Genomic DNA, 24,182 nt, shown 5'->3' with positions numbered 1-24,182 from the left:
CTCTTTTCCCCTCTTTCCTCCCTGTCTTGGTCTCCTGCACTTCCCTCCCTGCCCCCTTCACAAACACACACGCACACACACACATACACACATATATGCAGGGACGGAGCAAGTAGTGTGGGAGCAGAGAGAACTTTGAAAGAAATGAGAAAGGCCTCCTTGGTGCCGCTGATTGGCTCTGTGCTGCCGGGGAGCCCTCCTGACCCTTCCAGAAGACGCAACAGCACAGGTGGAGGGACAGGGTGAGTATATGGCCCTTTCATAAGCAACTGGACAGGGTCAGACGCTTTAGACAAATTTCCATACTCGGTGCCTGTGTGTTAATATCAAGGCTCAAGTGCGATGTGTCATTTCCCAGGGCACTGGGGTCACCCTGCATCACTCCACTGCAGCTAGCCTTCGGAGTGGTCCCTTGGGTAAGGCAGCTTGCTCACACCACAGCACCTCCCCAGATGCTCACGGACAGCCACGGAGGGGAGGGCGGCTCTGGCTCCTCTTGTCTGCCCAGGCTCCTAAGTTCTCTCCGGCGACCCCCACAACAACCCCACCCCAGGCCCCGCTGTCAATCCCAGTAACCCAGGAAGCCAGCATTGCCATTGCATGGCCTTGAGGACACCTTGAATTGCAACCTCAGGACACACAGAGAGCACACTTTTAGAGGAGACAGTTACTGTTACAGGGATCCTGCCCTCCAGAATGCCTCCCCCACTTCCCCCACTTCCCCAGGTGTGTGCGCAGCAGGTGGAGGGGTAGAGGAGACAGAGGGGAATCCCGTGTTGCAGACTCACAAAGCTCAAGACTTTCTAGTCAACAGCCCTCACCAAGGAATTAAATAGCACTCACAAATGAGACAGAAATGGCTTATGTAGTCATTTCTTAAATTCTGCCTAGACTTTTTTTTTTCCCCAAACAACACTGCTGGCTTCCTCTGTTTCTTCTTGCTTTGTGGCGATTCTGCGCGCTGGCCTTGGAACCCTGTCCTGGCGTCTCGTGCCAGAGCCTTTCACTAGTGCTGTGTCCACATCCCTGTGCAAGCCTCTTAGCTGGTTAACCTGCTGTGTGAGGAGCACCCCCTCAGGGCGGCCACCAGCACCTACACCTTCACTGTTCCGTGTGCAGCAGGTGCTCAATGAATCGTTCCCACCACCCAAGCTTCTCTTTGTTCCTTTGACTCAAACAGTGTTCTTGGAGAAAATCTTCCATGAAGCCGGTCACCATCCTCAGTGTACCTGCATTTTGGATTGTTTTCATGGATTCCTTTCTCGCAGCAACGGATACCCATAGAACAGGCATACAGGAGGAAAGTGCCAGCACGCTAGGGGAGGAGAGTTTAAAAGGAATAAGTATTAGGGACACATGTGTGCCCATTACCCAAGGGATTTTTATTGGTTTTGACTTTATAGTTGTTTCCTTAATCTGAAATTAAAATTCCTTAATTACAACTATAACTGACTAATCCATTAAGGATTTTCACAGGAAGAATACTCGTGATTCCTTTAAGAACCTGTCTTTTGTTGTTTCTAGTTTTGAAAAGGTTTTAACAAGGATTTTTTTTTCCCCCAAGAAACACTTTAGTTATTTTTTTTTTTAGTATTTCTTTAACAAAAGAACACAGAATGACATTCCCTGAGAGGAAATTATCATGAAAGAACTATTTACATTATATATCATATTCAACTAAAAATAGAAAATAAAAACCCGTTGTGCTCTGTGCCGCACAGCATTAAAAATCATTAAAGCTTAGACAAAATGGTTTTCATTTAACCCTCAAAAGTGGCATTAATTTTTCAAGTGGTAACTGTTGCTTGAGATGCTGATGTGCCGGTGTGATAAATGTTTAATGATTTGGTAGTACATGCATGGCTTAAAATCCATTATTTATTGCACCTCTGCTTGCCTGGCAAAGGTGCCAATTTTATAGCCCCAGCAGTCATGCAAACACATTTATAGCAAACCGGTGACTGATAATAAATTTCCTTACTGTAAATGTCAGTGGGCTTCATGTGCCGCTGCCATTACATCTTGTTTGGAAGCCGAACGCTACTCAGTTATGGGAGGCGCCAGATGGTGTCATTAGCAGGAAGGCTGGGACTGTTTACCACTGACGCGCGTGTGAGAAATTAAAAGTACGTGACCTATCTTTACACCGAGGCGTGATGGCATCGTCGGGTGTTCTCGACGGTGCGATACGCCCGCCTCCTCCTCCCACCCCTGCCTTCGGAGGGGCTTTGGGAGGATTTTTTTTTTTGTTTGGAAAAATAGCCTGTGTTGGAATATCTCGGGGAGTTTTCCCAAGGACTCTTGTTGGATTTGGGGTTTGGGATCTTAGCTGCCTTGAAGTCACAGCTGCCACCATGTAGGTGTTACCCAGCACGAGCTGAAGCTTGGCCTTTCTCTGAGCACTTTCAGTGAGGCCCTTTGTGCTCATTAATTACAGCAGCACCGTGGCTGTTAGGTTTTTCTGTTTTTATTCCTGTTTTTGTAACCTCAGCTATATTTTTAATGCCGTTGATGCATTTTTTAAGTTTTAATTTTTTTTTTTTTTTTTGAAAGGCAGAAACAGATTTTTCATCTGCTAGTTTACTCCTCCAAGTCCAGGCCGAAGCCAGGAGCCAGTAACTCATTCCAGGTCTCCCACGTGGGTGGCAGGGGCCCACGCCGTCACCTGCCACCTCTTAAGGTGCACCTTAGCAGAAAGCTGGAACTGGGGCCGGTGCCGCGGCTCACTAGGCTAATCCTCCGCCTAGCGGCGCCAGCACACCGGGTTCTAGTCCCGGTCGGGGCACCGATCCTGTCCCAGTTGCCCCTCTTCCAGGCCAGCTCTCTGCTGTGGCCAGGGAGTGCAGTGGAGGATGGCCCAAGTGCTTGGGCCCTGCACCCCATGGGAGACCAGGAGAAGCACCTGGCTCCTGCCATCGGATCAGCGTGGTGCGCCTGCCGCAGCGCACCTACCGCGGCAGCCATTGGACGGTGAACCAACGGCAAAAGGAAGACCTTTCTCTCTATCTCTCTCTCTCACTGTCCACTCTGCCTGTCAAAAATTAAAAAAAAAAAAAAAAAGAAAGCTGGAACTGGAAGCAAAGCCAGGACTCAAACCCAGGCAACCTGATACGGCATGCAGGTGCCCCAAGTGGTGTCTGACACATTGTACCAAATGCTATTTCCTAACTTCAGGTATTTTAAGTACTATTTTTGAAGAGTTCCCATTGAGAGCATGGAACTGATAGTTTTTTTCAAGTACTGTCAAAATCAGCAGGACTTGATTCAAAGAACGAGAAGGAGGGAAACATTTTCTGAATGTTTCATGCGGTGGGCTCTTCATTTCACAAGAGTTAACAGTATGTCCAAGGCCTTTTTCCCTGGTCTGATGTGAAATATCTGAATGACTGATTAGCCTCATTTGTTTTACTAGAATGCACCTCTAGGCCGGCGCTGCGGCTCAGTAGGCTAATCCTCTGCCTGCGGCGCCGGCGCCGGTACCCCGGGTTCTAGTCCCGGTAAGGGCGCTGAATTCTGTCCCGGTTGCTCCTCTTCCAGTCCAGCTCTCTGCTGTGGCCCAGGAAGGCAGTGGAGGATGGCCCAAGTCCTTGGGCCCTGCACCTGCATGGGAGACCAGGGGAAGCACCTGGCTCCTGGCTTCGGATCAGCGCAGCTCCAGCCGTAGCAGCCATTTGGGGGGATGAACCAATGGAAGGAAGACCTTTCTCTCTGTCTCTCTTACTAACTCTGCCTATTAAAAAAAAAAAAAAGAATGCATCTCTAACTTGGGTGCAGCAGGGACCACTCCCACTTCTTGTATTTCACTGTCTTTCCTGTTGAGGGTTCTGCCTTTCTCCCTACCAAGCTCTCTTTTGATTTCAACTTGAAAAGAAGGTGGATTTGTTTTCTTTCTCCCTCTAAGTCCCTCACCTGAGCCAAGAGGCTGCTCCATTGATTCTGACCAAATTCCTTTGAACTTTGTAGCCTTAGCGCACTGTGTAGGAATTTTCAGAAAGGCTTATCCTTTCAAAAACAATCATTGCGCATTGCTTTTACAAAAGCCCAGTGAGCCTTTTGGTGTGCAGTATTATAAAGTCACATGGGAGAGAATAGAAGGTTTTGTTTGCATTGAGATGAAAGAGATACACCTGCTCTCTTCAGACTAAATCAGAGCTAGAACGTGGATGTCCAGGGAAACAGTGGGCCTAGTTCAGAGACTCAAAGTGTGTGTGGAAGCACATGTTAAAAATAAAAAAATACAAACAAAAACAAAACAGTCACATAGGTTTGATTGCTTCCAGGTAGCTGCTAAAGGTATCCTGGAACAAGCGTAAAGAAATGGTAGGGAGTGGGCAGGGCTGAGAGGTTGTCCGTGTGAAACAGCATGGACAGAAGTTCTCAGAACAATCAGTTTTCTTCCACCGCTGTCTTTTTGCTAGCAGATGAGCCCAAGGCCTAAACACCCGCGCGTGCAAATTTCCTCTTACCTGCCCTGATCAGACAGCTTGTTCCCTGGAGGGTAGAAGTTCTCACGGAATTTCAAGGCCGGAGATTGACCAAGCAGTATTGCCTGGTGGTGTGGACCCAGTCAGCTGCGCACTCGCCCCCGCCCCCAGCCTGCCGCTCCCCTGTTGCCCTCGCTGGGTCTGTTCCTCACGCAAACCATGCCTGATCATCCCCCCATCTCCTGTCGGAGCTTGCTGCCCGGAACATCGCCTGCACATCCACTCATTGAGACTGAGCTGTGCTTCGGTGGGGTGCACCCTCCTCCCAAGCCCTTGCGCCTTGGCTTTCCTCATTCTTTTTCCCTTGTCACCTGGAAACATCCCGTGGCTCCTGCGCCGCACCGTTCAGCAGTCACTTCCTGCAGGAAGCCTTCCCTGACTCTCTGACATCCCAGACCAGCCAAACCTCAGCTGATTCGACGGCTTCCTGCCTGAGTCCAGAGGAGCCGCACGGTGAGCAGAGCCTGAGCTGCTGCCCCCGCAGAACCTTGAGCTAAGGTTGTGGGGTGATTGTTACACAGCCACAGCTTCCAGACACACTGGCCTTATCACACGCACTGCATTTCATTTGTCTGTTGGTTTATTGTCCCAGTGCAATGACAAGTACTTAAAAACAGGCACCGTGCATGCCCCATTCACATCTCAGCCCCGAGGCCAGCGCTTGGCATGTGGTAGCTGCTCGAGGTGCATTTGTTAATCTTTAGACCTTATAAGAGATGGCTAACATTTTTCTGTAATAGCATAGCCAAAATATGAACTTAACTAATAATCTCATAGCTAGATTCACATTGCCATCAGCGAAGTATACAGTAAGTAGGAAAAAAAAACCTCCCTTTCAGACCAAAGGGAAAGAAAGTTTTAAAGTGAGAATATAATTTTCCTCATGGGCATTGTCTACCTTAGAAAAACTACTACAGAACATGCCTGTGACTATAGACTTGTAGTTCAGGCCACCGAAGATTAGAGATGGGACACGGGCACTCCCTTGACTTGCATCGTCTGGTCTGCTTTAACACAAACCAGGAGGAAAAGAAAGCTAGGCATCAGAAGCAATGGGTGGCAGGCCTATTAATGGCTGATCTGTACAGTGATCTGCCCTCAAGGAGACCCAACAGGCCAGTCCACTGCAGTGGCTTTCAATGTGGTAAGCCTGGGCTTCAGCAGAAGTCAGCTTGTGAAGAGCCCTGGCAGCTCTGCCAAGAGTTGGATCACTGGAAATGGACCTGCCCTGGAGTCGAAGGATGCCCAGGTCAGAGCCACAGATCCTATTGGCTCCAAGCTGAAAAGCCCTTCACTCAGCCCAACTTCCAAAGTGACCACTGCAGCTGAGGGTATGGTCAAGTAGGGTCAGCAACATTGCAGGCAGAACTGTAAATTTCTTGTTAGAGATGCCCCCTGCCTTTACCTGGCCAGCTCTCCTCCCAGGCCAGCCAAGTAATGAAAGTCAACAGAGTGCCTTCCCCTAGGAGGTTCACACCTCCCTTAGGATATACCCCATGTGAAGAGATAGATAGGTCTGGGCCTCTTAACTTACAAGGCCTAAAGCCCAACAGATTATTATCAAGCCCCTTCTATCAGTTCTATTTGCCTCTCAACCAGAAAAATTACTTGTAGCTTAGACAGCACCTTTCTTAGCTCCTCTAATAATGACTCTGTCCTTTGTTCTAGACCCTGTCTAGTGCACTTGGGCCTCATTCCTTTGTAATCATAACCTCTACTCTACCACCAATGGCTCTACTCCCAACCTGTGTGTACTGATGGTCCTCTTCCCCACTTAATGCTGTATAATTGTTCAGACCTGGTTAAGGCCACACTTAGGATCATTGGTTACTATCCTCAACCTGTCTTTTATGACCTTGTCTAAATATGATCAGAGTCGGGGAACTTGGAAGGCTTCCATAGCCTTGGCAACTCATGACGACAGCCTAGGGTGGTTACTGGCGCCATAAACTAGAGTGTCAATTTGTTGGGTCAACAACAGGAGCCACTGTGCGCTTGCTCCTGATGTGGGATCTCTGTCCTTAATGTACTGTACATTTTGATTTAATGCTATAACTAGTACTCAAACAGTATGTTTCACTTTGTGTTTCTATGTGGGTGCAAACTGTTGAAGTATTTATACTAAATTGATCTTCTGTATATAAATAGAATTGAAAATGAATCTTGATGTGAATGGAAGGGGAGAGGGGGGCGGGAGAGGGGAGGGTTGCGGGTGGGAGGGAAATTATGGGAAGGGGAAGCCATTGTAATCCATAAGCTGTATACTGGAAATTTATATTCATTAAATAAAAGTTAAAAAAAAAATTAAAAAAAAAAAAAAAACGAGCTGTTGAATTAAGCTCCTGCTTAAAGTTGCAATGCTACAACACAGGGGAATCAGGGTAGGTCATCCCACTCCACTCCACAGGTGTACTTGCCTTCTCTACCAACTTCTTTTTTAAAGATCTTATTTATTTATTTGAGAAGCAGAGTTACAGAGAGATAGTCAGAAAGGTCTTCCATCCTCTGGTTCACTCCCCAAATGACTGCAACGGCCGGAGCTGAGCTGATCCAAAGCCAGGAGCCAGGAGCTTCTTCTGGGTCTCCCACATGGGTGCAGGGGCCCAAGGACTTTGGCTATCTTTGACTGCTTTCCCAGGCCATAGCAGAGAGCTGGATCAGAAGTGGAGCAGCTGGGTCTCAAACCGGCACCCATATGGGATGCCAGCGCTTTAGGCCAGGGCGTTAACCCGCTGCACCACAGCGCTGGTCCCAAACCCCCCCCCCCCCCCCCCCCCCGCTCTCTGCCTCAGGAGCTTCTTCTGGATCTCCCACACAGGTGCAAGGGCCCAAGGACGTGGGCCATCTTCTACTGCTTTCCCAGGCCATAGCAGAGAGCTGGATTGGAAGAGGAGCAGCCGGGACACAAAACGGTACCCATATGGGATGCCAGCACTGCAGGCTGAGGCTTAGCCTACTGCAACACAGCACCGGACCTCTACCAACTTAAAACTGGCCTTGCTGCTAGTGTCAAAGAAAAGACAGGCCCACAGTCACTCACTTATGCTGAACATCTAAGTTACCAAACCAAAACCTGGGCTGTTTGCTGGTAAATTCTGACCTCAGAAATCGGGAGAGAAGGTAGCCAAATCCCTTCCTTATAAAGGAAGTCCTGAAATACCCTGCTGCTTGTTCATTGTCCAACTTTGCTCTGCCCTTTTATTTTTTCTGCTTCAGAACTCATCCCCTTGGTCTAGCTCACCCTCCTTTCTGTTGTCCAGGTTAGTTGCTGCCCAGTTGATGAATGGGTTAAAAAAAGCCAATCAGACCTTTGAAACTCAAAGTTTCTTTGTTGAAATTTTGTTCCTTGATTCTAGAATACTGACTTCATCTAAATAATTTTTTTTTGTCCAGCGTCGCTTCTCTAGTGGGGGAAATGATGCTGTGGCATAGGAACTCTTTGCTATTTATTTCTATGGGAACAAAGGCAGATAGGTAGATTCCAGCCTATTCCCGAATAGTAAGTGCCAAATGCTTTAAAAGCTTATGGCTAGGGGTTGGTCCTGTGGTGTAGTGAACTAAGCCCCTGCCTGTGGTGCCAGCATCCCATATAGGTGCTGGCTCGTGTCCTGGCTACTTCACTTCCTATTCAGATATCTGAAAGCATTGGAAGATGGCTCAAGTGCTTGGGCCCCTGCAGCCACGTGGGGGACCCAGAAGAAGCTCCTGGCTTCAGATCAGCTCAGCTTCGGCCATTGGGGCCTTTTGGGAAGTAAACCAGCAGATGGAAGACCTCTCTCTCTGTCTCTTCCTCTCTCTGTCTTTTACTCTGCCTCTCAAATAAATAAATAAATCTTAAAAAAAAAGCCCATGGCTAAATAGCAACTGTACATCAGTCTCTGTGTACCCCATATCCCCACTCTGTGATACTGGGTGGCAGGAGAAAAAGGGCCTGCAGTAGCATTAAGACAGAGAATGCCTCCACACGTTTTCCATAAACTTTGCTCTTTGTTATATTTGTGAAGGGAAAACAGCCAATAATACAGCATTTTTAGCTTAACAGACATCTGAAGAGAATAAATCTGTGGCAGATTATTTCATATATTTCTCATGATTTCTCACATGGTTATTAAGATACTCATAGTCAAATCCTGTATTACAAGCATAAGCTTATATGCTGTGATATTGTGATAAAAATAAGAAAGATACATTTGGCCTTTGTCCCCGCTCCTGGCAAGAGCTCGTAACACCCTTCACTTCCCAAGTGATAGAAGCATCTTGTCTGGAATTCTTGGTGTCCGTCCCCACTCTGAGACAGCTCCGGTGCAGTAGGGATGAAGGAGGCATCCTCGGTTATGTGTGACAAGCCCCTTTCGGCCACAGCTGAGATAACGCTAATCAGGGGAGCTGTGGACCGCTCCCAAGGATGAGGGGCTGCCTGCCAGGGGGCACAACCCTGTGCTTAAAGGCTGGGAGCCTTCCAGTCTATCTCCTCGCCCTCTAGGGAAGGGAGAGGGGCTGCAGGTTGCGCTCAGCTCCCGGTGGCCAGTGATCTAATTGGTCATGCCCAAGTGATGATGCCTGCATAACAGCCCTAACCAGAGAGATCTGGAGAGCGTCCAGGTTGGCAGCCGGCAGGTGGAGACGCTGGGAGGGCTGCACACCTGGAAAGCACATGGGAGCTCCATGTCCCGTTCCCCACACCACACACCCATGCTTCTGGCTGCCCCTGGGTCCTATGCTTTTCCGCTAGGCTGGCAACCTAGCACGTAAACTGTTTTCTTGCCTTCTCTGAGCCTTTCTAGCAAACTGTCAAGCCTAATAAAGAAGGGATCCAACGTAGAGCCGGTTGGTGAGCGTGTGCACGTGGCAGCCTGGACTGGTGATTAGCATCTGAGGTGGGAGGTGGGGCAGACCTGTGGGACTGGGCCCAGGTAGGCAGTGTCAGAGCTGACCTGAGCTGTAGGATATCCAGGTGGCGTTGGAGAAACTGGTTAACTGGTTGAAAGAAGGATCCCTTTGGAATGTGTTTCCTTTTTTTTTTTTTTTTTTTTTTTGACAGGCAGAGTTAGACAGTGAGAGAGAGAGAGACAGAGAGAAAAGTCTTCCTTTTTCCGTTGGTTCACCCACAAATGGCCACTACGGCCGGCGCTGTGCCGATCCAAAGCCAGGAACCAGGTGCTTCCTCCTGGTCTCCCATGTGGGTGCAGGGCCCAAGCACTTGGGCCATCCTATACTGCACTCCCAGGCCACAGAGAGAGCTGGACTGGAAGAGGAGCAACCGGGACAGAATCCAGTGCCCCAACCGGGACTAGAACCTGGGGTGCCGGAGCTGCAGGTGGAGGATTAGCCTAGTGAGCCACGGCGCCGGCCTTGAATGTGTTTCCAAAACCCTGAGGCTTCACTGCTCCAGGACCGGAGGTTCTTCCAAGGGGATATGGAAGCTGAGAATGACTTGGCAGTGGGATGTTAAGTCAAGGGGTTATTTTTAGAGATATCTACATAATGTCATCGTAATCTGTGCTTCTAAATGACGCGAGTCAGGTCACTGGTTCTGTAGCCCATTTCTTCACCTTGTTTCTTCCTTTCCCCGCGTGCTCATCCCCACACAGAGTCATTTCCCCCGTTTGTGATTGACACTGTATTGAAAATGACCCCTCAGAATGCCAGCCGGCTGGCACATGACAAAGAGGCTTCCATTAAATACCACGGAGGCTCCCAGAGCCTCTCGGCATTCTCAGCTCTGGGTACTCCTTGCTGTGGGAAAGGAGCTGCACGGAGCCATTAGGGGTTGTCTTGGTGCACATGCTAATGTGCCTTGTGCTGGGGATTGCTGAATTTCAGTGTCTGTGCAAAGCCAGTAGCACATCTCCTTTGCCAGTGTTGGTGCATTGCATAAAGGCACTTGTATTTTTTTAATGATTACATATGAGCTTCTTGTTCAGGGCTGTTATTTAATTGAAAAGAAGGTGAATTAGCCACCTTAACTTATCAAATCTAAGGTATCATCAATTATAAGATGTACCTTTATTTTATGTGCCATTAAGAAAAAAAAAATAGATGTGGTCAATTAAACTGCACCACAATGTATTAATGAGAGTCCTGAACAGCATATGAATCAGTCATATAAGTCTAATGGCTTTGAAATTTCTTCATCTATTCAGAGAGGGGAGGCAATTTATACTCCCTTCAATTTCATTGTTTGCTAGGTGATTGGAAAAAATTTTTGTATGTGTCTCAGTAACAAAATATAACAGGGCTTCATCTGCAAGGAGGTATCTGACCTTTACTGGCTGCTGAAAAGCACTTGATAGTCGCATTGCAAAAGATACAGAATTGCAGTCATTCTTCCAATGACTAATATTCGTTTCACTAATACAAATTCTGTACCATGCTGCTGAGTTTCTGGACCTTTATGGAAACATAGTTATGTGTCTATTTCAATGCCAATGATGCCATAATATTTTTAAAAGATTTTTGTTTATTTATTTCAAAGATAGAGTTACAGACACTGAAAGGGAGACAGAGAGAAAGGTCTTCCTTCCACTGGTTCACTCACCAAATGGCTGCAATGACCAGAGCTGCACCGATCCAAAGCCAGGAGCCAGGAGCTTCTTCCTGGTCTCCCATGGGGGTGCAGGGGCCCAAGCACTTGGGCCATTTTCTACTGCTTTCCCAGGCCACAGCAGAAAGCTGGATTGGAAGAGGAGCAGCCAGGATTAGAACCGGTGCCCCTATGGAATGCTGGTGCTGCAGGCAGAGGATTAACCTACTGCACCACGGCACCCGCCCCAATGCCATAATCTTTTTGAAGATGTTGTTGGGAGCAGTTAAACTCAACTTATGTTGTATACATAACACACACAACTCTCCTAAAGTGACGACGTGACCAGCTGAGGACGGCTGTGTCACTCACTACTGCTGCCTGGCTAACCTTGGCTGTTAAGATGCCATTGACTGTGAGACTTATTTGGGGAATGCTAATGTGAAAAAAAATGTGCAAACTATGGATGGAATCCTGGAAAGTCACTCAACTTCCAAGACACTTTTTTTTTCTGATATAAATGTTTAAGAACGTTCTCAAGTAAATATCATAGGGTGTCAACAATTTCAACCCCTCAGAATGTTTGCAAAATAATGATAATGGCCAGAGTAAAAGTGTAGAAGGGTTTGGAATAGACAGAGTTGGTAACAGAAATATAAGAAAAATTAGAGTTTAAAGGAACTTTTTCCAAGACATCGAGTTACCTCTCCCCTCTCACAGCCTTTCTTCCTTTTAGACTTAGTAATGGGACCTCAATTTTACTCAAGGCAACATTGCTTTTAACTAGGAGAATGCGCTTCCTAAGCCTCTGCTACGTGTTGTGACTCACGTGACTTAGTTTTGATCCCTGAAGTAAAAGCAGAAGCTGTTGGAATGGGAATTCTGGAAAAACTGCCTAAAAGAAGTGACTCAGCTAGAAGGAAGTCTCCTTTTTTGCCCTCCTTCCCCCTGCCCCAGACTCCTTCCTGGAGCCTAGAATGAGAACGTGGTGTCTGCATCTCCAGCAGCCATCCTTGACCAAGCTTGCACATGGAAGCCGTGCAGTAGGACAGCAAGTCTAGACAGGCGGAAGAACTTTAGTGGGTTTATGGCACTGCCTCAGCAGCTTCAGTTTTCTTGTGTGGAAGTGCCGAACTACCTTCTATCCTGTTCCAGCTACGATATTCAGGCAGTTCTGTTACAAACAGCCTAACCCAGCCACAATGGATCCAGGAACCCTCTTTGCTCAACTAGGATTCTATCTATCTATGTGGGAGCATGCTACAAGAACCTGTTTATCTCTTAACCTTTGCCCAGGACAGTCTAAAGAAATTCAAGGCATGATAGTTCCTTAAAGAAATAACAGTTCTTTGTAGATAGCATAACTAATGATTTTGCAGAGGCAAAATGGGTACCTCATTCAGTTTCTGAACACTTGAGGTGTGCCTAGAGTGTTCCTGTAGAGGGGTGCACCATGACCACAGCCCACCCCTGGCCCCTGTGTTACAAGATTTTGAGTCTGCTCTTTCCAGCAGTAAGAAAGAAGCCAGAGAATGACCTTGAGTCTTCCCTGCCCATGGGAGATACCATAGACAGAGCAGTCTGCCTTTGTCTGAAGCCCTGGAACTACAAATTGTTGGGAGCCCTCCCCACCCCGTCACCCCACCAAGAGGATAGTAAAGAGAATCCTTCAAAAACTGCGGCCCAAACCTCAGTGTCATCTTAGCCATACAGAGGTGTGGTGTTGATGTCCCTACTGCACCTTTCAACCCTTGTAATGATTTTAGCAGACTTTTTGAAATTACATTTTGTATCTATGCAAGGTATTTCCCATAATTGGGTTCTGCTTTTTAAGTGTCTACACCTCCCCAACCCTTCATTTATATGTGGTGACTGCCGGCGCCGTGGCTTAACAGGCTAATCCTCCGCCTTGCGGCGCCGGCACACAGGGTTCTAGTCCCGGTCGGGGCACCGATCCTGTCCCAGTTGCCCCTCTTCCAGGCCAGTTCTCTGCTGTGGCCAGGGAGTGCAGTGGAGGATGGCCCAAGTGCTTGGGCCCTGCACCCCATGGGAGACCAGGATAAGCACCTGGCTCCTGCCATCGGATCAGCGTGGTGCGCCGGCCGCAGCGTGCCTACTGTGGCGGCCATTGGAGGGCGAACCAACGGCAAAAAGGAAGACCTTTCTCTCTGTCTCCCTCTACTGTCCACTCTGCCTGTCAAAAAAAAAAAAAAAAAAAAATGTGGTGACTGTTTGCAAGACTTTGCCCCAAAGAGGCCAAGTTTGTGAACTTTGAAACCTACCCAGGTATTTGTGGCACTGTCAAGCTGTCATCATTTGTTCTGCCCAAATTGGGAAAACAGAGGACTTCTCAAAGAGAAAAGAGAGTGTGGAGATGCAGAAGGAAAAAAAATTGCATTTATAAAGCAAAAGTAGGCTTATTAAGGATTTGAGAAATTTTATTCCTAATGGGTTAGATTCTCTCCATCTTCCATCTTCTTGCATGGACAGGGCTCCCTTTGAAGTCTTTGGAAGCTTTGTGTAAGAAAAGATGTATGTACATGGGTGTGAGCTGAAAATTGAGCTCATTGTTTTGCCCTTTTAGAATGTGCTCTTCAAAGATTTGCCTTTCATATTGCAGATGGTGGCGAGGATGTGCAATTTTGCCTCCTGTAACATCCTTGCCTGAAAAGCTCAAAGTATTTGTGGACCTTTTTTTTTTTTTTTTTTTTAATGCATGGTTCCCATGTTTGCCTACTGAGGACAGTAGAGGTCTGTGTGATTTACTTCCATGCTACACCTGAGGAAACTGATATTTAAGGAAAAGAGGCTCAGCATTTCAAGCAGAAGTGGAATTCAGAAAACAAGGCCAAACCTTGCCACCAGGCTAATGACAATGCAGTCTGATGACCCCGGAGGTCGAAGGTAACCTCCCAAAGAAATGTTGTCAGGAGAAACGCTTCACGTGGGGTCTCGTGTCCCCTTTCAGCACAGACCTGGCATTTGCCGTGCAGGAATATTTGTGCTTATGTGGACCGCTTTCTAATTTACTGGCCTATTTGTAGTTTTAGTGACTTCTGCGTTTGGATCCATTATTGATATTGTCAGTAATGCGCATGTGGACATTCTAACTCACATTAAGTACCAAGGAAAAACAAACCAGGTGTGAAACCACAGAACTCAAGTCTGTGTATACCAGGTAAAATTATATTTTGGCCAGCCATTTTTTTATACACTCAGAATGCAAATATAAAAAGCAACACTGAGCGTTTAAAGTCTCTTAATAAGTATATGTGACTTATGGCATAAAGTCAACTGCATACGTCAAAATCATTTTTCCTAGAAAGATCAAATTTGATCCTAGGTAGTTCTATTTAAATTATTTATTTCATCATGTAAGCAATTGAAGAAGAACCAACAAAATCACTTTTGGAAAATAGAAATTATGTCAGCACCCTTTAATTATGTCCATGATGGTACTGAATGCCCCCAAATGTGTGGCAGGAGTTGTTCAAATGCTACAAAAAAAGAAGTAAGTGGGGCTGGCATTGTGGTGCAGTGAGTTAAGCCACCGCCTGTAGTGATATGAGCAAGCATCCCACATGAGTGCTGAATCAAGTCCCGGCTGCTCCATTTCCAGTTCAGCTCCCTGTTAATGTGCTTGGGAAAAAGCAGAGGAAGACTGCCCAAGTGCTTGGGCCCCTGCCACCTGCAGGGGAAATCAGGATGGAATTCCTGGCTTCTGGCTTCAGCCTGGCCCAGCCCTAGCTGTTGCAGCCATTTGGAGACTGAACCAGCAGATTGAAATCTCAATCTCTCTGTCCCTCTCTCTCTCTGTCTCTCTCTCTGTTACCTTGCCTTTCAAAGAAAGAAATCTTGAAAGAGAGAGAGAGAGAGAAAGGAAGGAAGGAAAGAAGGAAGGAAGTTCCTGACCTCAAGGAGCAAACAGGTCTAGTTGGAAAGTGGCAGGCAGAACAAGTACGTGAATAAAAGCTACCCAGAACGGCAGTGACTCAGCACTCCCACGTAGACGCTCGTGTTGGAGAAGCTTAAATCTTTGCAGCGATGACAGAGGTTACGTCTTAAACATCTGCTCCTGTCTGGTGCCTGCCCCTCCCTCCGGACCTTTGCTGTCTGATTCTCTCTGAGCCCACACACACCAGCCTCTAAGCCCCGCTCTAGAAGTTCCTAACAGGGGGAGTCCCGTGTTATCATTCTCTCCTTTTCCTCTCTCAGGGTTGGAATTTAAGATATGTATTCTAAACTCATTATGGGTGTCATTATCAATTTTGTGGACCGTTTCTTTTATCCTTAGAAGGTCAGCGTAGATACCATGATCTGTGGTTTCTTCCCTCTTGCTGGGGTGTGTGCTTATTGTACACTGAAGAGTTGGTGTCTAAAGTGCTAACCTAGTGTTAGCAAATAAGAGTAGAATCCAAAGTGTCCTGAAAGGAAACCAATGGAGGTGGGATCTGGCTCACCATCCATATTCTCACCGGAGTAGGTGACTAGCCCACAGTTCCCACTGTCGGATCTTAGCAGTAATTTGCTGTTACAAGACACATTTAACATCAGTCTATAAAATATGAGTCAATTAGAAGGGGCTTTTGTTCTTACTGCATTACTAAGGGAGTGAGACCCCAAACAGGATCTCCAGTGCGTGGGACACTTGGGGTGGATGTTCAGAACAAGACAGGACAAGGTGACGTGACCCAGGGGATCCTCTATACCTGCCTGTGTTTCCCATGCAAACTGTAGTTTGAAAGAAGAGAAAGGAAGGAAATATTCTGCTTTCATTAAAGATGACCTTTGCTTCCTGCTTAGAGGCAAAACTCTAACACGACAGGAGCAGTCTTCATTTCCAAGCTTCACAAGCTCGAAGATTCCTTTCCAAGGCTTGTTTAAAAACCAGCTATGCTAATGAAAGAAAAAAATGTGATTTTTTTTTTCAAGTCAGAAGACTTCATCATACTTGAGGACTGGCTATGTTTTCAGTGAAAACGTGGGCATAAAAAAATTGGGTTTTCTGTGAAACAATGTGATCCTCCTCTCCTGAGACACCCACCTGTCACTGGTAGTGATGGCTAACTCTTGACACCCGGAGGCCACTTTGTGTGTTTAACAGAAAGGTGATTTCTGAGGCCTGGCAGCTGTTGGTGTTAAAGCTATTGTGCAGGAAACAAAAGCCACCCTGTTCCATTCTGCAGCCGGCTTTGTGTCCCTGACGGAGGAGCTGTTTCCGAAGGGAGGGGTGATTCTTCACCGGCAGATTTCTTTACTGCCCACATTTCAGTGTTCCCTCACTCTGCCACAGCAGAGGGGAGTGTCTGGATGCCGCTCCTTATGGAAGGACTCTTGGGGTCTCACCCCTGTTGAGTTGCTTGCATTTTAAATCTGCTCGTTAGCCCTGCTAGTAGATGCCACCAGAACACCATATACTCATTTTTAAAAAAATATTTATTTGATAGGCAGAGTTTCAGAGAAGGAGAGGCAGAGGCAGAGAGAGAGAGAGAAGTTTTCCATCCACTGTTTCACTCCCACAAATGGCTGCAATGGCTGGAGCTACGCTGGTCTGAAGCCAGGAGCCAGGAGCTGCTTCCGGGTCTCCCATGTGGGTGCAGGGGCCCAAGGACTTGGGCCATCTTCTACTGCTTTCCCAGGCCATAGCAGAGAGCTGGATCAGAAGTAGAGCAGCCAGGACTCCAACCAGCGCCCGTATGGGATGCCGGCACTGCAGGTGGAGGCTTTACCCGCTATGCCACAGCGCCGGCCCCAGCACCATGTACTCATATACTCAGATGCTTCCTACCCACCTCCCGTTGACCGGCCAAGCCCCCGGCTAGAGAGAATTTGCCGTTGGCCTGATTGTCTTGCAAACTAAACAGGTTGCAGCACAAAGTGGCACCAGGTTTACCAATATTAAGGGGGTCTCTTGCATGATTCCTCATTGACCTGTCCTGGGAAATACTCAGAGAGCAGGTCAGAACTGCCGTACACAAGAACGTGCACCTTTCCAGCAGCACGGTGTGTTCATTTATAAAGTCCGTCAACCTGGGAACTCTGCGGTAGGGTTGTGAAAGATACCAGCCGGCCTAAATAATTGATGAGACACAGGAGGCTGTGTCACTCTTCCCTGCTGTCTCCCCTCCGTGGGCCGGGCTCCTTTGCTGAGTGACGCTAGGTTCCTCCCACTAGAAGCGAGTATAGTTCCCCACCTCTTAGATACTAGGCACTGCTGTGTGACTGGCTTTGGCCAGGCTCAAGAAATACTGCTTATTCTTACTTACCCTGCCTGACGTTGCCACAAGAACATGCCCTGGCCTTCTTTCATCAGATGAATGGACAGAGAAAATGTAGATGCATACACAATGGAATATTACTTGGCCATAAGAAAGGATGAGATCCTGTCAATTGCAGCAGAAAGGGTAGAACTGGAGCACATCATGTCAGGCGGAATAAGCCAGACAGAGGACAGATGTCACCTGTTGTACTCATGTGGGAGAATAAGCTAAAACAGAACTCTATCTGGGGCCAGCACTGTGGTGTAGCAGGTAAAGCTGCCGTCTGCAGTGTCAGCATCCCATATGGGCGCTGGTTCAAGTCCCTGCTGCTCCACTTCTCCTCTAGCTCTCTGATATGGCCTGGGAAAGCAGTAGGAGATGGCCCAAGTCCTTGGAACTCTGCACCTGCGTGGGAGTCCCAGAAGAGGCTCCTGGCTCCTGGCCTCAGATCGGCACAGCTCTGGCTGTTGCAGCCAATTGGGGAGTGAACCAGCGGATCAAAGACCTCTCTTTCGCTCTCGCTGTCACTCTCCCTGCCTCTCCTTCTCCTTCTGTGTACTCTTTCAAATAAACAGATAAATAAATAAATATTTAAAAAAACCCACCATCTGAACTCTGATGAATACTAGAGGCCGGGAGGGGCAGGGGAGAGAGGGAGTTTGGATGATGGTACCATATCAGAGTTAGATCGAAGGAATAAGTTCCTGCTGTTACACAGCATGGAGGGGAGACCATAGCTCACCGTGACCTAGTACACATTGCAAGAACAAAGGTGAGAGAGACTGGTGCTGAGCTGCCAATCATAAAGTAATGCCAAAGAAGGAGAAATGTTGCGATCAACTCGCATCATACACCTGTATTGAAATGTCAGACTGTATCCCATAAATATGTACAACTAATGTTAATTTTTTGGAGTCCTCCTCTTGACCCCAAAGCATCTGAGAGATTTTCAAATCCTTGCCATGCAGCAGCTGTCACTCAACAGATATTATGAAGCACCTGCTGTCCAGAAGGTGCTGTGTTAAGTAGTGTGGGGAATACATATATGAGTAAGAGAGAATACTACTATTCAGGTATACAACTAACATAATTCAGCCTTCACTCAAAGGTTTCAGGAAAACCTAGGACAGAAGGAAAAACCTAGGACCATCCAGGGTACCACGGACTCCCAGGCAGAGTTTGTCTGTCTTCCTGCAGAATCGTTGACCTTTTCCTCTAACCATTAAGTACTTCTGATCCATGTGAAACAACTGTCGGAAATTACACAAGAATCAGCCAAACCAAGCATTTTTGTGTGGCCTGGCCTAAGTGTTAGGTGTATTTGTATAGTCTTATGTTACTTTCTTGTATTTTAAAGACTTGTTTATTTATTTTGAAAGTCAGAGTTAGAGAGAGGGGAGAAGTCAGAGAGAATCTTCCCATCCACTGGTTTCACTCCCCAGATGGCTGTAACCACCAGGGCTGGGCCAGGCTGGAGCCAGGAGCCAGGAGCTTTATCTGGGTCTCCCACGTGGGTTGCAGGGCCCAGACACTTGGGCCATCCTTTTCTGCTTTTCCCAAGCCATCATTAGGAAGCTGGATTGGAAGTGGAGCAGCGGGGACATGAACCGACGTCCATGTGGGGTGCTGGCGTCACAGGGCGGGGGCAGGGTGGGGGGAGCTTTACCTGCTGCACCACAGCACTGGCCTCCTTCCATTAATTTCTTAAAAATACCTTCCCATGCATTTCACCAGGGTTGCTGCACAAGCATTATGAAGTTTTGTTTTTCAGTAATGTTCTAGCTCAGTAATTCCGTGAAGTTCCCAGTTTGGTTGTGTGGACTCAGTTGCATTTCCCTTAAGATCCTCTTTGTCTTTGCCTTTTTTCCCCAGTTGAGTTATGCCTTGAACCACACAAACAGAAAACTAACACTGGAACCTAAAATAACTGTCAATGCCAGGATCGTTGTGGTTGGTGCCTCCAACGTGGGAATTTCCTTCCTAGAGACGTTGGTATTTTGGTGAGTTTCTAATTTATTTTAAATAATAAAAAATCCTCTTCCCACACCCTGCAAGAGCCTCTTCAGAGACTAGGCCTGGGTTTGTTTGCTACCATGCCTGTGTGGATTGATGAATTGGTGGAATATTCTAGACTGGGAGTTAGCAAAGTATAGCCCTCTGGCCAAATTTGGCTTGCTGTCATGAGCAAAGTTTTATTAGAACACAGTCACGCAGGGCCGGCGCCGCAGCTCAATAGGCTAATCCTCCACCTGTGGCACCGGCACACCAGGTTCTAGTCCCGGAGTGCCGGTTTCTGTCCCAGTTGCCCCTCTTCCAGTCCAGCTCTCTGCTATGGCCCGGGAAGGCAGTGGAGGATGGCCCAAGTGCTTGGGCCCTGCACCCCATGGGAGACCAGGAGAAGCACCTGGCTCTTGCCTTTGGATCAGCGAGATGTGCCGGCCGCAGCGTGCCAGCCGCAGTGGCCATTTAGGGGGTGAACCAATGGAAAAAGGAAGACCTTTCTCTCTGTCTCTCTCTCTCTCACTGTCTAACTCTGCCTGTCCAAAAAAAAAAAAAAAAAAAAAAAAAAAACAAACCACAGTCTCACTCCTGTTTTTAAAAAGATTTCTTTATTTGAAAGGCCAAGAGAGAGAGGGAGAGGGAGTGGAGAGAGAGGGTCTTCCATCCTCTGGTTCACTCCCCAAATGGCCACAACAACTGTTGCTGGGAGAGGCTGAGGCCAGGAGCTTTGAACTCCATCCAGGTCTCCTGTGTGGGTGGCAGTTGAGCCCTCACCTGCTGCCTTCCAGGGTGCACATTAGCAGGAAGCTGGACACAGGAGTGCAGCTGGGACTTGAGCTCAAGTCCTCCGTGGTGGGATGCAGGCATCCCAAGTGCCAAACGCATATCCCGCAAGCACTTTTTAATGATGTGCTATCGGAGTGGAATTGTGAAATTATAGTAGTCAAGAAGTTATCATAAATACGTCTTAAATCTTAATTTAGCCATGTCCTTAGTTATCATGTTTTGTTTAAAATGATTACATGAAGATATATACATGTGATTTTCTTTTTGTGGAATTGACCTAGATTTAATAAAGACAGATATAAATTTTGATGTAAGCACTGGGTTGATTCAATTCCTCAATCAGACCTTTTTAAAGCATTTTAAAGTCCCCATAATTCTCTATCATTGTTACACAGATTATGTCCACTAAAAATAGACTGCTATCAGTTTACAGATCTCGAATCCTTCAGAGAGGAAATAGTTTTCTCATTATTTTCTCTAATTATTTTAAATTAACGATCACCATAGTAACCTGCTGCATATTAAACTTTACCAGTTTATCTGACATTTGAACTAAATTTTATAAATGATTTGAGCTGGAATGAATTTAAAAATACAGTTTTCACCAAACACTAGCCACCAGTGAGGACTAAACCCACATTTTGGAAGCAAGAATTAGAAAAAAAAAATCGTCCTCCTTGTCCTCCCGAGCTACATTATCGGGCTCAGCAGGTGCACAGCCGTTCCTGGAAAATCCATTTGAGGCCCAGTGCAGGAACCTCTTTTTCCAGAAAATCTGGCAGGATTGTCATCTGGTGACACAACAGACACAACTCTTTGTTCTCATATTATTTCCATGCAAGAAATTATAAAGCACATTTGGTCTCCTCTTCAAAGGACACCAAAGAGCAGTCATCACGGGAACTCTGTGCCCTTACTGTGTCCTGTCCCCGAGTGCTAAGGTGCTCCTGGGAGAGCTGAAGTGGTTGGCCCAAAGGCAGCACCTGATTCGCTCTGTGCCGGGAGTGTGAAGGATCGGGCTTTGGCTTTGGTTTTTGTTTTTGTTTTAACAGATACTTGTTTATTTCTTTTTCTTTTTTTTCTAATTGGAAAGGCAAAGAGAGACAAAGAAAGCTCCCATCTACTTGTTTGCTTTCTGAAGGTCCACAACAGCTGGGGTTGGGCCAGGCTGAAACCAGAAACCAGGAACCCAGTCCAGGTCTCCTACATGTGCAGCAGGGACCCAGGTGTTTGAGCCATCACCCAGCGCCTCCCACGGAGAGCACTAGCGGGAAGCTGGACTCAGAAGCAGAGCCAGGGCCCAGACTCCAGTATGGGACACCAGCATGGCAAGCAAAGTCTTGAGTGCTGAGCCAGATTTTTTATTTTAAGCGCAGCATTCTCTGTGACCGTCCCCTCAGCTGCTACCCATCGAGCATTGCGTCTGCTCGAACACACCTGGGCGAACCTTCTTGTCTTTAGCTGTCAGGCATATGACAGCCCCTGCATGCTGTCCATATGAGAGCAGGGCCTCTCTGGCCTCCAGGGCTGGACAGCGTGTGCCAGGCCTTTCCCTACAGACTTACACCAGCATCCCAGGGTCTGACCTCCCGGGCTGTTCTCCTGCCCTCCTGCCCAGCATCAGGTGGAGGACTGTAGCCCTGTTGTCAGAGCTTTTGGCAGCTTCCATCAGCTTCGGAGAGACCCCTGACCAGGGGGTGATGGACGGCAAGGGTGCAGGGCCGCTCAGGGTGGGGCGGGGCTCAGCTCATTGGTTCCCTCCCCCTGGTCCCATGCACTTAATATCTTGAGGGCACCGCACAGAAGCAGCTCAAGAGGCGTTCAAGGCGGGGCCTCCGTGGGCTCTGCCCCTTTTGTCCTAACCACCCTCTCTGTCACCTGGGCATCCCTACCTGGCAAGACTTGGGCTGAGCAGGGGCAGAAGGCAGCAGCAGAGCCAGGGCCAGCGGAGCAGTTCTCCGAGAGTCAGAGAGAGGTGCACAGAGGGAAGAAAGGCTGGCTCACCTGTGATGCAGAGGGCAGGGGACCGGAGGGAAAAGGCAGATCGCAAGACATTTTTCTGTGTGTTCAGACATTCGAGTGATATACCCGAATTCTTTTAAAGTTATGGTCCTTGAGATTAACGCACTGTGTTCGTTCATGTGCCCTGTCTCTTTGGGACAAAAAGCTCTTACTTGGGCAGAGCCTACAGGTGTCACCCACACAGTGTCCTCTGAGCACCTCTAGTGACAGCTCCCCCCCACCCACTGGAGAAAGCAGAGAGCAAGCTGGGCCTTGGCAGGAAGCCCACCTCCTCATCTGTGCCAAGGCAGGAACCCAGCAGGGGCCCCTAGGTTCTGCCAGCCCTAAGAAGTCCACCTGCCCTATCTGGCATTTAAGTGAGCTCCCCAGTCTTGGACCAACAGCCAGGTCCCAAATGGGCTTACATCATCCATGGGGGAAACACTGTTTCCCGAAGCAGAGAGCTTCTCAGGGAAGCCCAGAAGCCTTTTCCACAGAGCAAGAGGCCTCTCTCCACGAAGCTCGGAAAGGTAGGGATTTACCATATGGGGTACCAAGTCTAACCCTGCTGAGCTTCCCAAATGTGTTATGCTGAATATTACAGGCTTTCTACAAAAACACTCCCAACTCATTTTAAAAAAAGAAATCTGGAACTGGAAGTCCCCAGAAAGGGCAGGAATGAGGCCCATGAACTTGTATTTTTCCCTCCTTTTTACTCAACAGTGTGGTCTGTGGACAAGCTGCCTCTGCATCACGTGGGCCCTTGCACAGCTGCAGGAGCAGGAGCAGGTGTTTAGCCCAACAGTTAAGATGCCTGTGTCCCACACTGGAAGACCTGGGTTTGACTCTCAGCTCCAGGTGTTGATGCCAGCTTCCGGCCAGTATAGACCCTGAGAGGCAACAGTGATGGCTTAAGCAACTGCTCAAGCAACCTGCTGCCCAGGCAGAAGACCCAGATTACATTCCCAGTCCTGAACCCAGTCCTAGGTGTTGAGGGCTTTTAGGGGGTGAGTCAGTGGGTAGGAGCTCTCTCTGTCTCTCTGCCTATCAAATAGATAAATAAATAAATACAATAATGTCTAAATAACTTAAAACTTAAAAGGCTCCGGGCCCTGCCCCACACAGTGTTCCAAATGCATATATTTTCTCCCAGAATTGTGCACAAGAATAGCTTTGTCACTATCCTTTGGGCACAAACTCGCTGAGCAGAGGCCAATCCTCCTTTCCCCTGTATCAGTACTTGTGTCTCGATGTCTCCGTGTTTTGTAGCAATTACTCATGATTACAGAGCAGTTCCTTTTAATCCGTTATTTTAAAATTCTCCCTAATTCAGTTCTGATGTGAAGAATCTCTTAAGGAGCTTGTATAGGCACTGGAAAAAGGCATAAAGAATGACAATGAGTGAAGGCAGCCCAGGGGGTGTCCTAGGCTCGGTGGGACCACAGAGACAGATGCTTTGACACACAGAAGGTGCCGGAAAGCCCAGTCCTCATTGGCTTCCACTTCCACTATGGAGAAAAAAGACTTTGCTCAAAGCATAACCAAATAATCCCATCCAAGGGTGAAGTCTCAGGTTGGCGACCTAGCGGTTGAACCTGCACTCATCTGGTTTAGTGGACTGAGCGGGCTATGGAAAGCTTGGAACAGGCCGGCGTGTTTTCAGAGCGACCTATAACTCCTGTTATCGGGCGGCGCAGTTCCGCACAATATCCGGCACAGCTGTGGGCGCTGGCAGCAGCCGGCCCAGCGCTGGCGGCTTAATTAGGCTTTTTATCTTTACATTTGTCTGAGGACATCTGAAACCTTCAGTGTGGCCTGTCACTAATTAGGTGACTAATTAAATAGTCCGTGCTTCCTTGCTGAGCTCAGAGCTGACTGCCCCTCCTTCGCCCCCCGCCCAGGAACAGACTGGTGATCACCACTGTCCTGTGCTATCGGTCTCTGCCCCGGGAACCAATGGGCCCGTGTCGCCCCCCTCCCCCCGATTGTCCTATTGACACGAGGACAGAAGCAGTGCGGCCGTGACACCCGTGGCGCGCATGGGGGCCCCGCTCCGCCGAGTCTGGGGAGGGGAGTAGGCAGCAGTCTGCCTCTGGGGGAGGCGGGGTTCCGGGAGGCAGGTCATGT

At 47.9% G+C, this 24,182-nt stretch overlaps 1 protein-coding gene across 1 annotated transcript in view; it reads left to right on the top strand.

The window, feature by feature from the left end:
• Nucleotides 1-24,182, top strand: part of CFAP61 (cilia and flagella associated protein 61) — a 254,395-nt gene that overhangs the window by 118,348 nt on the left and 111,865 nt on the right. Inside the window, exon 18 of the mRNA XM_062203798.1 lies at nucleotides 19,140-19,267. Within this exon, the coding sequence (XP_062059782.1) occupies nucleotides 19,140-19,267 (128 nt within the window). The remainder of the gene's footprint in view (nucleotides 1-19,139; nucleotides 19,268-24,182) is intronic.

Source organism: Lepus europaeus, chromosome 10 (genome assembly GCF_033115175.1).
Source record: "Lepus europaeus isolate LE1 chromosome 10, mLepTim1.pri, whole genome shotgun sequence".
NCBI classification, from domain to species: Eukaryota; Metazoa; Chordata; class Mammalia; order Lagomorpha; family Leporidae; genus Lepus; species Lepus europaeus.
Note: the sequence above shows the minus strand (reverse complement) of the source record. Positions and strands in the feature narration are given on the sequence as shown.